The sequence below is a fragment of the Perna viridis genome, chromosome 4 (genome assembly GCF_037379345.1).
Source record: "Perna viridis isolate PV_CMFRI_1.1 ecotype Kerala chromosome 4, ASM3737934v1, whole genome shotgun sequence".
Taxonomy (NCBI): domain Eukaryota; kingdom Metazoa; phylum Mollusca; class Bivalvia; order Mytilida; family Mytilidae; genus Perna; species Perna viridis.
This window is the reverse complement of record NC_142448.1, coordinates 26,674,853-26,689,908: the sequence shown is the minus strand read 5'-3', so window position 1 is coordinate 26,689,908 and position 15,056 is coordinate 26,674,853. Positions and strand designations below refer to the sequence as shown.

At 31.4% G+C, this 15,056-nt stretch overlaps 2 protein-coding genes across 10 annotated transcripts in view; one reads left to right on the top strand and one right to left on the bottom strand.

Annotated features, from left to right (window-relative positions):
• LOC148619526 (uncharacterized) overlaps nucleotides 1–15,056 on the top strand; it is a 102,882-nt gene that overhangs the window by 42,800 nt on the left and 45,026 nt on the right. The gene's annotated exons all lie outside the window — the stretch shown is intronic.
• Nucleotides 3,912–14,364, bottom strand: LOC148619529 (BTB/POZ domain-containing protein 17-like). Of its 5 annotated transcripts, none has more exons than XM_088579508.1 (2): nucleotides 14,137–14,364; nucleotides 3,912–5,311 (listed from the first exon to the last, which is right to left on the bottom strand). In XM_088579508.1, exon 2 carries the CDS (start codon nucleotides 5,248–5,250, stop codon nucleotides 3,979–3,981), a length of 1,272 nt encoding a protein of 423 aa, XP_088435634.1. In that variant the 5' UTR covers nucleotides 5,251–5,311; nucleotides 14,137–14,364; the 3' UTR covers nucleotides 3,912–3,978. The 5 variants fall into 5 exon arrangements, with proteins under 5 accessions (XP_088435634.1, XP_088435637.1, XP_088435635.1 ...); XM_088579511.1 differs by having other exon boundaries at nucleotides 14,216–14,363; XM_088579509.1 differs by lacking the exon at nucleotides 14,137–14,364 and adding an exon at nucleotides 12,484–12,733.

The following is a 15,056-nucleotide window of genomic DNA, read 5'->3' as shown; positions in this document are numbered from 1 at the left end:
TGGAGAGGGTTGGGGTCCTTATGAAACTAGTTTAACCCTGCCACATCTTTTGTTCTTGTCCCAAGTCAGGAACCACTAACATATGTTAATCTTGAGTGATTTTGAATTATACATATATATTTTTTTTTATATGTGAATGGTATTTTTATGCCCATTTCTCTGAAACAGAAACTGTAAACATATTAATTTTCTCAGATTCTGTCAAGTGAACATATCTGCAGTTACCTATTCTCATGGTTTCAAAAATGATTATCATTATAGTGTTAAAAATCAATTTTGCTGGTACAATTTTTCATTTATTTCTGTCCACTGTGAAAATTGTGAAAATTAGCACACCTGGAAACTAAACTGTTAACGGTGATTGTTTTGGGGGCCAGTTGAAGGTAGACTCCTGGTGTTGGTCATTTTTCATTCTTCATAGAGAAATTATACTTGCTAACTTGTCTCCTTGTAATATATATGTTCTATTAAATTCACATATCATTACTATCAGACTCACTTTCTATCTGCAGTACAGAGACCGGAGATTGATAGTTATAAGTGTAGATATATACATATTGTAAGATATGAATACAGAGAGACTTGTAGTAAGCTTAGGAAAACTAGTCCATAGACTACCATTGGCTAACTTTTTTTCACTGTTAGGCAGGTTTATTGTTGCTTTGATGTTTTTTTCTAGATACTTTCCCCATTTCCACTTTCTTCTCTACTTATCTTGTATTTTTTTGTTTAAGAGTCATAAAATTGTGTCTGTTTATGAGACAGTATGTCTGATAATAACATTTATTGTTGCTCAGTTGTTTTTTTGTTTTGTATTTAACTCTGAATTTATTGTGTAGACAATTCAACTTTATTACAAATATATCATCTAGAAAAGACATACCCATTTTCAATATCAGTTGTATGTCCATTAGCAATTATTCTTATTTAATTATTAATCGAAAATATTTTGTATGCCAATCATCTTAAAGTGGCTGGGGAATATAGCGCTACTTGTTCATTCTGTATGAGGTTTTTTAACTGATGTCTTAGTTCTAGCAGAAAATGAGTTTTTCATTTTGATTGTATCTCTGTGTTAATGCAGTTCCAGTCTATGTTTATTCAGCTTCTCAAATTTTTTTGCAAAATATTAGCCTTGGATATTGAAAATTTCATAGAAATGTCACATTTCAAATTATCTTTTTCTACAACTTTTGATGCCCCATCATTCCAGATTATAGAAGTCCATACTTCTAAATGATTTTTCAGGTATGAAAAAAACCCCACAAAACTCAAAACATCACTGTCCCCCTCACTGTTGTTCTGGATCACCAGCTGGTTTATTTTTTAATTGAAGATTGGGAATATTCGACAAGTTTATATTTCTAAATAGTATTGATATAGAGGTGGGAATCCAGTCACAGGGTTTCTCCACTTCTCCGTCTATCTCACCATTTCCTTGTATAAGTCGTGTTGAAGGAGAAAAAAAATGATTTTCTAGAATTCACTGTATTCATTTTGCAATCTCTTGGCATCTGTCGTTGTCGTTGTTGGTCGTCATTGTTATTGTTAACAATTTTTGTCTTTTCTTTGACACTAGTGGACCAATTGGAATCGAAGTAGGTATGGATGTTCCTTGGGGTATTCTGCATAGAACTGATGTGGGGATTTTTGATTGTCGATAAACATGGCCACAGTTACTAAAAATAGAGCATAAGTGTTAGACAGTAGTTTTTTTTTGTATATATTGCATAGACATTGCAAGTTTTAATGTTGGATTGAAGTGTTCAACATAATGAGATTTATGTGCAATAAAATTTTCATTTTAATCTGTTTAGCCATGTTGCCTTTTTTCAACATTTTTTTTGGCTATTTTTATTGTTATTTCTTTCTAAAATGTTCTCCTCTGAAGCTACTTGAGGTATAGTAACCAAATTTGGTAGGAATGTTCCTTAGGGAATTTTTCATAGAACTGATTTAGGGATTTTTCATTCGTTGAAAAACATGACCACTGTTACTAAAAATAGAACAAAGGAATCTGTCAGAAGTTTTTCTCATTTATCCCCAAAACCAAATTCTTTCAATTGCTGAAATGATCCTTATCATAAGGCCTACAAAAGTCTTCTGAGATCGTATGTGTCAGATGTGTCGGCCAACATCTAGAAAACAAAGATAGATAGAATGAAACTTTCACAACTGAAATGATCATTATGATGAGGCCTACAAAAGTTTGCAGGGATCAAAGTTGTTTGACAAATCCTTGTTAGAGTTATTGCTCCTGGAAGCCTCTTGTTTACAGTCCCTTTTTCTATAGACCCTCAATATAATTGACAATGATGGAATGCCTTAAAACTGGAACTCTTGCTGTTGGTGCATTTTCTGGGTGGCTTATAAACACAACCTATTTGTTGGAAAACCACTTTCTTTTAAGATTATCCTTGTAAGTAATGTTGAGGAAGTGTCAAGAATCAGTATCTTTTGAGTTAGTGTACAGTGTTAATGGTGTGCCAAGAATCAGTGTTCATGGAATTGAGGGAGTGCCGAGAGTCATTGTTCATGGAATTGAGGGAGTGCCGAGAATTGTTGTTCATGGTGTTGAGGGATTGCCGAGAATCATAGTTCATGGTGTTCCTGGTTATTTTTTGTTACTAAATTAGTAATAACATCTGGAATGTGTATTTTGTTTTTGATTGTTATTGTTCAGTCTGAAGGTTGGTAAGACTGACAGATATATTGGTTTCAGCAGTAACTGTTGTAACATACCATTTCATAAGCCTCATTCTTCTGTAATGAAAATGTTACGCTTGGAGTGAAATATTACAAAATGTTTCACAATGCAATCTCTCTGAACAACAACACATTTTCTGTGTGGGTTTTTTAGCATTGTATTAATCAGATTTGTTGAGCATATTGATAACATAATAATCTGTTTCTATATACCAACATGTAGTAAAGGTCTTGTTGACCAGATCTCAATGAATTTGATCGAAGTAAATCTCTTAACTAAAGTAAAATAACTTTAATGTTTACAATCATACATATTGCATTTTCTTGGCAACAGTATGAATTCGATATTCAATGCATGAATTATAGTACTTCATATTGTTACAACTACATGTAATGGTCAAAACTTTATTGTTGAAAGTCCCAATGTGCAATAACATGCCTATTCAAAGGACCTGATCATAATATGCTCGAATTGATTTTATAAACATTTTATTCTTCTATTTCCTTGTTGGTGTACAATATATTGGGTAATATATGTCATCCCTGTTTTTACAGACAGGTTGCCATGGATATGTAAAACTTGAATGATACTGTAAAACCTTGTATAACCTTGACAACCTTTGAAACTATCACCACCACAGACTTCCTGATTTATGGTGTACTACACTCTGGATGTCACATGACATGAGAATTCCTCGCTCAGTATCTAGTTTCGTTGCTGTACTTTACATAAGGAGATGGGACTAAGAGCTTTTAAAGCCTTTGGAGCTGAGAAAAGTGTCAATTTTTTAAAATTTAATTTAGTTTATCACACAACCTCATGTTTGAACACTTGTACTAAGGGAAGGGAGTTAGGCTAGACAGTGGTTTTCATTTTTAATTTAGTTTGGGTATGATAGATTTCATTGCTTGCATTAGTCAAAATTTTAAGTTAATGTACCCTTGTGAAAGACAAGGATATCCTTTCTCATGTTACATTTTACTTTGTTATTATTCATACTGTGTTATGTCATTTTCGTCAAAGTGGTCTCCGTTTTTGTAAATATCAACCTTTTGTATAAAAGTCCATAAATTTGACAATTATGATTTAAAAAAATAAATTGCTATTGGTCTCATATTGAGTTATTGAAGTCTAAAGTATGTTGACATTTGATACTGAAGCATTTTGAGGTCTAAATTGTTTAGATAATAATCCAACACACTGATTTAAATAGAATTTTCTTTTTTACTGTAAAAACAACAACAACAAAGACATTTTATGCTTTTAAATAGTCACTGCGGGTTGTTGTGCGTTACCGAAGCAGTATTACTCCTTAATGTGCCATTTAGCCGTGGTGGTCGGCTAGGTACAGTTTCTACGGAAATAACACCAGTATCTGCAGTTCTATATATAGTGCTTTCTTCTGCATCACTAACTCGGTTGTCTGAAGTTAGTGGTACAATAAAGTTTGATGGGCTAACTGACTGCACAGTTGACCGTATCAAGTCATTTTGAATGATAGTTACGTGATTTTGTTGAACACAGTTTGGCATGTTTAATGAGTTTCTTTTAGAGGAAGAATTTGAGCAAACTGAAATAGCACTAGATAACACACTTTGAAATTTTCTTGGTTTATATTGTAATCCAACAAAGTCACCTTTTGCTTCTGGAAGATCCTTAAAGCAATGATATTTGACAGCAGTGTCAAGTTTCATCTGAACTTGGGGAAAGTTTTTGAAAGCTTCATTTTTCTGTAAATGGTACAAGACTCTCCGGTGAAGAAATGGATATCTTATGTTGACTAGAATATCTTCAATCAAATTTTTATCACTGACATTGTTCTTTTTCATCCATTCTGTGGCAGAGGTCAAAATCACATTTTCCTCTGCTTGACAGTCATCGCTTTTCATGAGATCACAGACTAAACGAGAGGCACATTTTTGCCATTGATCACTCGAAACTAGTTCTTTGAATTTGATACACAATATTTTGAAGGACATAGAATGTATTTCTGGAGGATAGGCTTCATTCTCATACAAATCACACAAAACTTCATTTGGGAATCCTCTGCAGTTTTCCTCGTCCACTATCATTTTGTGCATTATTTGTAAAATGTAGCTTTCACAATGTAATGACAAGGGCTTTACCATGTATTTTTCTGCCAGTTTATGAAGGTCAAGAACATACTCTCTATGTAACCAAACGGCACCACTGTAAATAAAAAACAAAAATCGACTGAACACTTGACTACATTCGGGTAACTCCTGTAAATGGAGAATGGCACGGTCCTCACCCATTGTGACATCATTCAACATAGATGCAAGAACAGCACTTTTCATACTAATAATCATCTTATGCCCATTGAACACAAATTGCCCATCATTAACACTGACAATAACATCACTAAGGTTTTCATTGTCAAACAGAGATTCAAATGATTGGGTTGTCTTGACCTTCTTACATGCATCCTCAGCATTGCCGTAAATTGGTTCGTCTGGTGCGTAATTTTCTGGAGGTTTTGACGGATCAGGATAGTGTTGAGAGCTTGGACTGAATCTTTTCATGCTTCATGGTATTCTAAGCGTATCTCTTAGATAGAATTGTCTTTTATATTTGAGGTAGAATCTGCAAGAGAATGAAAAAACATGTTATTAAGTAAATGATTACATGTACCTGCTTGAAAAATGTTGTATCATGATAGCCATTGTAATCAATTTAAACAGGAATTCATTCTTTAATGCTGACAGTGTTACAGCAGAATATTTTATCACTGTGAGTTACTTTAAGCACTGTAGACATGTTTATCTTAAAGATAAGTAATTCAGTGTTGTAAACTTATTTATTTCCTGTTTAAGGAAAATACCATATTACCTCACCCAGTACAGCCGTACTTGATTTGTTATGCTTATTTTATGCTAATATTCAGAAGATAGTCATCTTGCATATCATGTTTATGATCCATCATCAGCAAGATTTTTGTTCCCTCTTTTCCTGTAATACACCTGTTTTTGATTTTAGCATGCCATTTTAACCCAGATTTACTTTCTCCTATGCCTAGTTTTCAATAACATAATTACAAATTTAATTGACTTGTTGACAAAAAAATCCATCAGTTTAATTTCATGGTCAATGCAATAGTGCAGTGGAAAGGAAGCCTAGAAAATTACATGTTTTTTACATAACCACATAATTATAAACCTCGATATGTAATCAATCTATGCACCTATTTGATAATCTATTTAGAGAAAAAAATTGGTTTGAATGGCGTAGAAAAATTCTCACGTTGGTTTATTTAAAAAGGTTTTTTCATTCAACAGTTGATTACAGTGTTAAAGAGTCAGCCTGTTTGTTTATGTTTTTTTGCAGTTCTATAAAATTTGTACACTGAATTGATATTATGATATTTTATTTTATACCATAGATACACTTTCAGAAAACAGCTCACATACATAACAATTTATTGTATCATTGAAGCAGCTACATGTAATGTACCTAAATCTAGAGCAAATTTAATCTGAAATCTATTAATTTTAGAAATTTACAGCATTGCTGTCATTCATTTTATATTGAGCCAATAATCTTACATAAATTCAAATCAGTTTCATTTCACAAATCCATGTCAATTTCACATCTTCTTGTAAATTTCACTACTTGTAATAAATACACTTTTCACTTACTTAGTAATGAACTCTTCCATTGGTTTACAATGCAGGTTCATAAAAGAAAATTTCACTTTTCCTAATTCTATTACCAAATAATTTCATGCACTATGATAAACTGCTTTAGATATTCCTTCAATAAAACTTCTTGTCTACTCTGTTAACATTAATGTACTCTTTGATTTACTAGTCTATGTTAATATAACTTCCTCTGTTCAACCATGAAATAATTTGACAGAAATGATTTTTTGACTTTTATTCAGGGAAACAAACTGTAACACCAATCTACAATGTAATTATTTGTCAACTTTTGTCATATATTGTCTTATATTGATTATTAATAATACAACTTTCTTTTCAAATACCATTATTTGATATTAATGGTTACTTTCTTACAAAAACTTTATCATAGACTTTACCTTATGTCAAGTTTTTTTTTCTATTCCTCCACTTAATTTCACTTCTAATGCTCCAAAGTCTTATAAATATTTAAAACCATTTCTGCTATTCCTTTATAAAGATAGTTTTGTGTATAAACATTGATGTCTTAATGAACTTCTTGATTTATGATTCCAAGGAAGTGGGAAAAAACATCAAAATTTGATATCAATTTATCATGTAAACATATTGATGAATAACTTGATAGGAGGAATAGGTGTGAAATGAACATGATTTGGCCCAAGGGTTTCAGATGGCCAGCCTGTCTGTCTATTTCAGCCACATGGATAATTTCCTGTAGTTAATATTGACTAGAGGCAGATTTCTTTTATCCTGAGTTTACATCTAACACCATTTTCAAAAGTGACTGATGTAAGGTTTCATAAGTTGATAAATTAGTTTTAATTTTGGTCAATATTGAAATTTTACCTTCTTCTTGTGAAGGGGAAAAATGGGTTCAGAGTTTACTAATTTGTGAGAAGGGTAACAACAGATGTGTTGATTTATTGGGAAAGTGTCAAATGAGATTTATTTAGTTTGATAGAAAACTAATGGAGATGTCAAATTTAATTTATTGTACTTTTGAAAGTTTGGCATTATTTTATCAAAATGTGTCTTTTTTTTGTTATTGTTTGAACTGAAAGTTGGTCTTTATGAATTGATAGGTATTCTAGTTAAAACAACATTTTAGGAGTTATTTATGTTCAAATATTATCTTTTTAGGGAAGAATGTTGCTTTCTGCTTAATACCAACATTTGAGTAGTTGAAAATAACTACAGACTTCAGAAGTCATTTGACAAAAAGCTAATGTTAAAGCAACATGCCAAATAAAATCATTATTAATTGTCTAAGATTAAGTTCTGTGTTTTAACCGTGTAAGATATGGTAATATAGTCAAATTATATCAATCATTTTAGTTGTTTCTTAGAGCAGGATGTAATATGTGCTCTATATGACTGATTTTATAGAATCTGTTTACTATTCATACTCTTAATTTGTTTTGATTTCTATTTTGTTTAACTATTGATCGCTGATGTATTTTGTTAACATATTTGCAGCCTTGTTTTCTAAACAGTGAATGATTATAAAGCAAGGGATTTTTTTTAAAATAATTTCCCTGTCATGAGCCAATAAAACCAAACTTCTAAGACTGATTAGGAGTAAGCTCTTACTAGTCTAAGACCAATGGTGTCTTTGATTAGGACCAGTCATATGGGTAGAGATTGAGAGATAATTACTATTAGAATAAATTTAGCCTTGATTTGTTATGGTAGTAATAAAAGCCATATATATCTGGGCATCCTGCGTAGCTTAGAAAACATTCATTAAGACACAGTAATGTCTTGTCCGGGTTTGAGTGATATATTTTTCTTTTTGGAATGAGAAAAACATTAGATATTTCCGGGAAGGATGTGACAAGATTTATTTTATTGTATGTTGGCTTAGCTGGTCTTAATTTTAGGAGATAGATAATCAAGATGTATTTATCTGTGGCATTCTCTTCCACCATGTCAGTCGTGTTATAAGGAAATTAAATGAATCAGAGTCGATGAAATGCTTTACTGGATAAGTTGTACTCAAGTTCGGATTTAGGTTAGAGTTATTTGAGTCAATGAATTTGATTATCAACCATAAAGAATTAAAAGCTTTAACTGAAAATAAATTGACTGATTATGATGAAACTTTGCATATTTTTGAAAGATTTACAAAAAAGTTGACCTCTGTAATTGTTGGAAGCTACATTTGATATTATGTATTTAAAATTGAAATTAAATTTATGTGGTGCTAGAACATTAGGATTGTGGTCAAATAACTTCAAAAAATGTTAAAAGAAAAGAACATAAATTCAAGACAAGAATATTATGGCCCAAAGGAGTATGTTTAAATATTGACGTTGATAAATCATAACAATGTCATCTTCTTGTCATAGTCTCTAGTCAGTAAGTCTGTCTCCTTGATCTGGTATTTGTCAGCATGATAAAGCCATTAAATGTTTATATCCTGTGATTAAAAATAAATTCAGCTACTCAAGCGTTTTAAATTTGCTATTTAGTTAAAATTAGTAGTTTAAGGTTTTGAGATAAATCGTTAAATTTTTGTTTAGGTGTAGAATGATTGAAAATTGTTAAAATTTTTAAATTTTCTGGTAATTTTAGTTTTGAAGAAATAACAGGGTTATCTTTCTTCATCAGAGTTATTTATGCCAAATAAAGTCCATGAAATTTAAGAAAACAAGTACACTGAAATTTTTATGCATTCAATTCTATGTAGAAGTTGCATCCCTCATTTTGAATATATTTTTAACATCCATGGCCTAACTTGTGCTTCTCATCTAATTGTGAACCAAATGTTCAATGTTCATTTATATTGTTTACTAATGATGTAATGAAAGTTTGTTTATTTCCAGGGTATAAAGCAGAAATTTATGTAAATATTTGTCCAGGAAATTCCTGATGAAGTACATCAGTACGGTTTTGTTTTTACACAATTCACTTTCTGATGATTTCAAAATGAATGACATCAGGGGAAGGGGGTTTTTCCAGTGAGCAGTATGCAGTTTCATAAATGGTGATTGTGGAGAAGCTAGATTTATAGATCAATTACAGTATTTAGAATATTTACTTTGGGTCTTGATATATAAAAAAAATTGCAAATGGAAAACTTTCTTCAAATCCATCAACTTTCAGCTTGAATGAAATTTGAAATTTGATGAAATACAACCAAGATTTTAAGATTGTTTTTGTGAACTTCGACCCCAAACTCAGAAACGTTCTGAACCACACTTGACCTAACTAACATAAAGGAGTTACAGCCATCATAGAAACTGAAAATTATCTTTGATTATCAGTTTTAATGCTCTACTTATATCACTACAAATTTCAGACATTGCCTACGGAACACTTTTGTTGAAAAACATTGTAATACTGTACAAAGTATTCATTTTAGTGGAGTTCTTATTTTCGCTTTTTCATGGTGGACAAATAAGTGAGAAAAATGGGCTCTGCTCATCATTTTTCAAAACTGCAAAACGGATAGGTCACTTGATAAAATCTGTGCGAATATTTAGGTGTGAACATTTTTATGTTTACAATATTCTGTGAGCTCTGATTTTTTTCAGTGTGGTTTGACTGTTGTCTCATGGGCACTCCCCCCTTTTCATTTTGTACTATTAAATTATTGAACCCACTGTAACATTTTCAGCTATATACTTTCTAGTAAATCAAAATAAATCTCAGACAGCAACCTGACATGGAATCTTATCCTATTACTCTACATGGAGCTAAATGATGAAAAAACTCTAAATCAGAAAAGTACCGTATTAAGAAATCAAGAAAAAATAGTATGTGATTGGGTTGTATTGCTCACCTTGTAACCTCGTTAATATAATTCTTCTGTCATTATTTATCGGGCACTTCAATGAGAATAAGCAAGGCACTTGAAAAAACCATGTCATGTAAACTTGACTGCCTGCTATGCTCTTGAGTTGATTTTTCAAATTATTGAAAGAAAAACAATGTAATCTCGTAGCTCAAAGCCTGACAGAAAATTTTAACGATAAAAGCTTGTGAAGATATATATCTTTTTGATAATGATGACTAATTTCTCCTTACCTGGGTTGGGATGTCGAAATTTTCGTCTATAACATGTTTCCCAAATTAAACAAGAATTTAAAAAGACTGTTTTTGTGCCCAGTTTTCCAATTATGTCTTCAGTTTTGAACTGTATTTCCTTAATATTTCCTGCCGTTGACCTGAGTTAACCCCGATTAGTGTGTTTTGATAGGTCTATGCGACCATGTTCAGTTCAGATCGGTGTCTCCAAATTTATTACCCTACGGCTAATCACAGCTCTGTTCTTACAGGTAAAATCCCTAAAGGCAGACAGTCAATAGAGATTATGACATTAATAGCCTATTTTCGTCTTTGTTTAGCTTGTATTTAAATAGAGAGGTTTGTTCACATCCATAAACTTAAAAAAAAAATTGTAATTATGAAATATTCATGCAACATGATGGACATTGTATTAGCTTGAGTCATTGAAATTGTTCTACCTATTGAGATTTTTAATTGCCATTAATGAAAATTGGTTCTAATGGCAGACCAATCCTCAGATAGTTTGTTGATAATCAGTACTTTTCTATTGTACGAAATGGCGAGCTGACACAGACCAATGTAAGACGATACTCTGTAAATGAATATTCATTTCATGTTTTTTGATGAGGGTTAATCTGTTGAAGGTTTTAAGTTTTTGGCGTCAGGAAAACTAATTGGAAACAATTAAGCAAAGTGTCAGTTAAAAAATTACCACTTGTCAAAGTTTGTAAATTTTCTATCTCAATAAATAAGTCAGTGAGTCTATTGTTTCTGAAAATCAAAACAATGTTTCAATTGATTGGGATGTTTTTAATTGATATTCAAAGTCCCCTTTAGATTTCAATTTCATGTCAGTAATATCTTTTGTTATCTTTTCTTATTCATAAGCAAATAATGGTAAATTTCTACTTTCAAGAAGAAAGATTTGGCAGTGAAATAGATAAAAAACCAAGTTGCTATATAGGTTTATAATAGTTGAATATTTTTGTTTGTTTAATTTTTTGGGCAAAAATTTTCAATTACTTTGCAGCTACATCAAAATCCTCCCCTAAACAAAGACCTTACCCCTTAACATTTCATTGTTTCATGGGAATGGTAAAGATGCTCTGGAGAAAAGGTATTGGTTAACATGAAAAAGATGTATGATGAAATGGAATGAGAAAGGGTGTGAGCAATTTATATATCTAGTATACAGAGGGGGAGGGTATAAATTTTCTACGACAAACTTACAGCTATACTATCATATTATAAAGATATCAAATATGCATTTAGAAATGCTAGCTTCAGTAAGAAATATGCCCCCTCTTTTTCGAGGAAGATGTACTGTTTTTGATCCGCTTGTATTTCACATAGTTTGTTAACTTAATCTCCCATGTTTTTTTATTTATTTGGTGAGAAACTACACCCAAATATTTGGTAGTTATGAGATTTCCCAAACCTAAGGGGCGGGGTTATTGTTATTGATAAATTGATTGATTGATTGATTGTTGGGGTTTAATGTCTGAGCAGCAATATTTCGGCTATATTCAGACGATTGAAAAATGTTAGTTAATTGATTGAATTATGTAGATTAACTTTTTATGAAAGATATTTTAGGGAACAACTTTACTTTTAATTTTCAGTTGTAGTTGAAGAACTCTGAACACTGCTCATTAAGATCTGAAACCTCTGAAATGGCAAAAAATTCTCTTCAAGTTAATAAATTTGGATGATATATGCACTGTTTGCACCTTGCTCTCTAATTTATGTTACGGGAACCAGCAGTGTTTATGCACATGTTATAGGTTTAAAGAAATTAAATTAGTAAACATGGCTTCATGGTGAAATTAAAATGTACACAAAGGCAGGTCTCATGCTTTGAATAGAAAATTGGACGCATGTTTAGAATATTTAGCTGAGAAACATCAAATCAAGTATGTTTAAGTCTGGATCCTGATTTATGAAGTTAAATAAAGGTTTTAGAAGACAAAATGTTATTCTGTTCAATGTTTACAATAAATAGATAACCAGAAATAGATAAAGATAGACACTTTTTTTTTCTTTTATGACATGATCTCTGAAGACTTCTTCAAATTTTAAAATAAAACATGACTGATTCCTGCTTACCTCTGATAGATTAAAACATACAACCCTTCTACAACTTCTACACTCTGTTTTCCTTCCAGTTAAAATTCCTACTTATCATTAGAGAAAAGTTATTGTAACATCACCTTCCTCCTAGTGAGAGGAGATTAAACTATACAAACAAGCACTGTTTTATCTAGAATTAAAGGTTTTTATCTACTAATGGTGTGTTGTTAGTGTCGACCACAACCGATTACTGTTTGCAGTTAGCTACTGATATCACAAACTAGTTCGAGGCTTGTCTTGAGGTCTCGGCCTTTAGCCGGCTCCGCTATGACTGGGTTTTGAATGAGCATTGTACATACTGTCGTTTAAATTGTTTAGGGTTCAGATCCTTATATGTACTGGACATTTAAAAACATAATCTTTTGAAATTTTTGTAAACAATGATTTTAACTCTGATATTCTGTTTTGATAGGTAATATTGTTTTTTTTGGGGGGTCTGTCAAAATTTTTATGATGAAAATTTAAGTGGGAGTATTTTTTAACAAGTTTCTTATTTTGTAGATAGTAAAACTTTTCTTACAGTGGTAAATTATTTTGGAAAGTATCACATCTATAGTATCAATATTGCCTATTTGGATTGGGTGGCATTTCCCATGTTTCTAGATTACTTAAAGACAATTTCAATCTTTTTCATGCTGTCATTTGCTTTCATATTTAATTAATTTCACAAATTATTGTCTTGAAATAAAACTATTATTAAAGTTCTTTTCTGAATGAAGTAATTTGTTGCTTAAAACTATGTTTCTAAGAACTTGTTTCCAGGGACAACCAGACCCCCCAAATTGGATGATGAATATAGAATAAGCATAGTATTCCAAGGATGATATACATTACTGTTATATGTTATAATACTTCAGTACAGTTAATTAATTAGTCATTCAGTAAGGGTGGCATGATATAAAATAGATGAAAAACTGTGTTGAGGTAGAGCCCAAGGGATATGCAAAAGAAACATTTATGTATTGCAATGTCTTTAAAAGTACAATATGACAATGGGTTAATCTCAAAAGAGAAAGAAAATTTTCCAGAATTCCAAAGTGGGGGCACAAATTCTTTCATTTTTTTTAAAAACAATAAAAAAATGTGCCTTATGCCCAAGTTTTTTATCTGTATTGGTGGCAACAGAAGGAAACTGAAGAAACACCAACTCACAAAGACCTTAAAAAGGAACTAGAAAGGAAATTGCAGAAGGCCTATGGCCGGAACATTTTTTTTCAAAAGGTTGAAAAAGCCAATTGAATACCACAGACCTATTCCCTGAGGAATTTTAAAACAATAAGAAGGAAATAAGAACAAACCTAACCATCAGAATTCAGAAGGAGTTAGAAGGGAAAAAAGGAACTAGGATGGATGCAGTGAAGATACAGATACAAAACTTTCTGTTTATTATAGTTACAAAATAAGAAAAAGAATCAGAAATGAATATATCAGATTACAAATAACCATATCTAAATGGAAAACCCTTACAATTGTATGTAACATACAAGTTAAGCTATTTAAACAACATCTCATTTTGGCTGATAATTTAAAATTTTATGATTTGATCTAAAGGTGATACTTAAATTTTCAATTAATTTTTGTAGGAAAAAAAGTTTATTGTAGTTTTTCAACCTCTAGCATGCAACTTACCACAAAACTTGTGTGCCACACTAAAGTTTGAGTGGCTGTATAAATGTTTAGTATCCAAGTAACGGAGAAAAAGACTAACTATGCCAAGTCTTGCTGTCAGCTCAAACTACACAGAAGATTTAGGTGTTTGTTTGTGTTGCTAACCAGTAGGAATTTATCCAATCCTAACAAAATTGTTATGTTTGTACTTTCATATCCTGTACATAGCTGTTATGATATAATAAGCATGAAAATCTTGTACCTGTCATTAAAAACAACATGTGACAACAAGGAGGCGGGGCTTTAGCAAATATTTCTTGTAAATCCATTATCCAATGATTTAAGAGGTGTTATGAATAGAAGACACTTTATTTTGAATATAAATTTATGTTTTTGAATAAAATTTGATTTGTTTCACAATTAAGTTTGATTTTTTTTATGTTTCCTTGTGAAAATTAAAGAACTCATTATTTGTAATACGAAGTTATTTTAATTATTTCTATATTTAATTGCCTAAAAATGTTCAAAATATCTTAAAAATGAAAGTTAGGCATTTAATTGGAGTATATCATGTTTCCTCTGCAAATACCTATCACAGCCACTTGATATAGGTATGCCATATCGGGAGGTTTGATTTTAGATTTGAGCAACATCTACATCCTGTTAGAGGACCTTGTTTATATTTTTACCATATGATTTTAATTTGAAATGTTCATAAACAATTTTCTCCTAAATTATGGGATTAGATAACATCAATTTACTGCTGGATTTTTTTGTTTATATTTTGACCATATGACTTCTGGGATGGGGAATGAGGATTATAATTTAGTAACCTTGCTCACAGTATTTGTTATTATACCCTCCCTCCCTTCCCTTGCAAACAAAGTTTGGGGGTATACACGTAAGCACTACTCCTAAACTGCTCAAGGGTTTTTAATGAA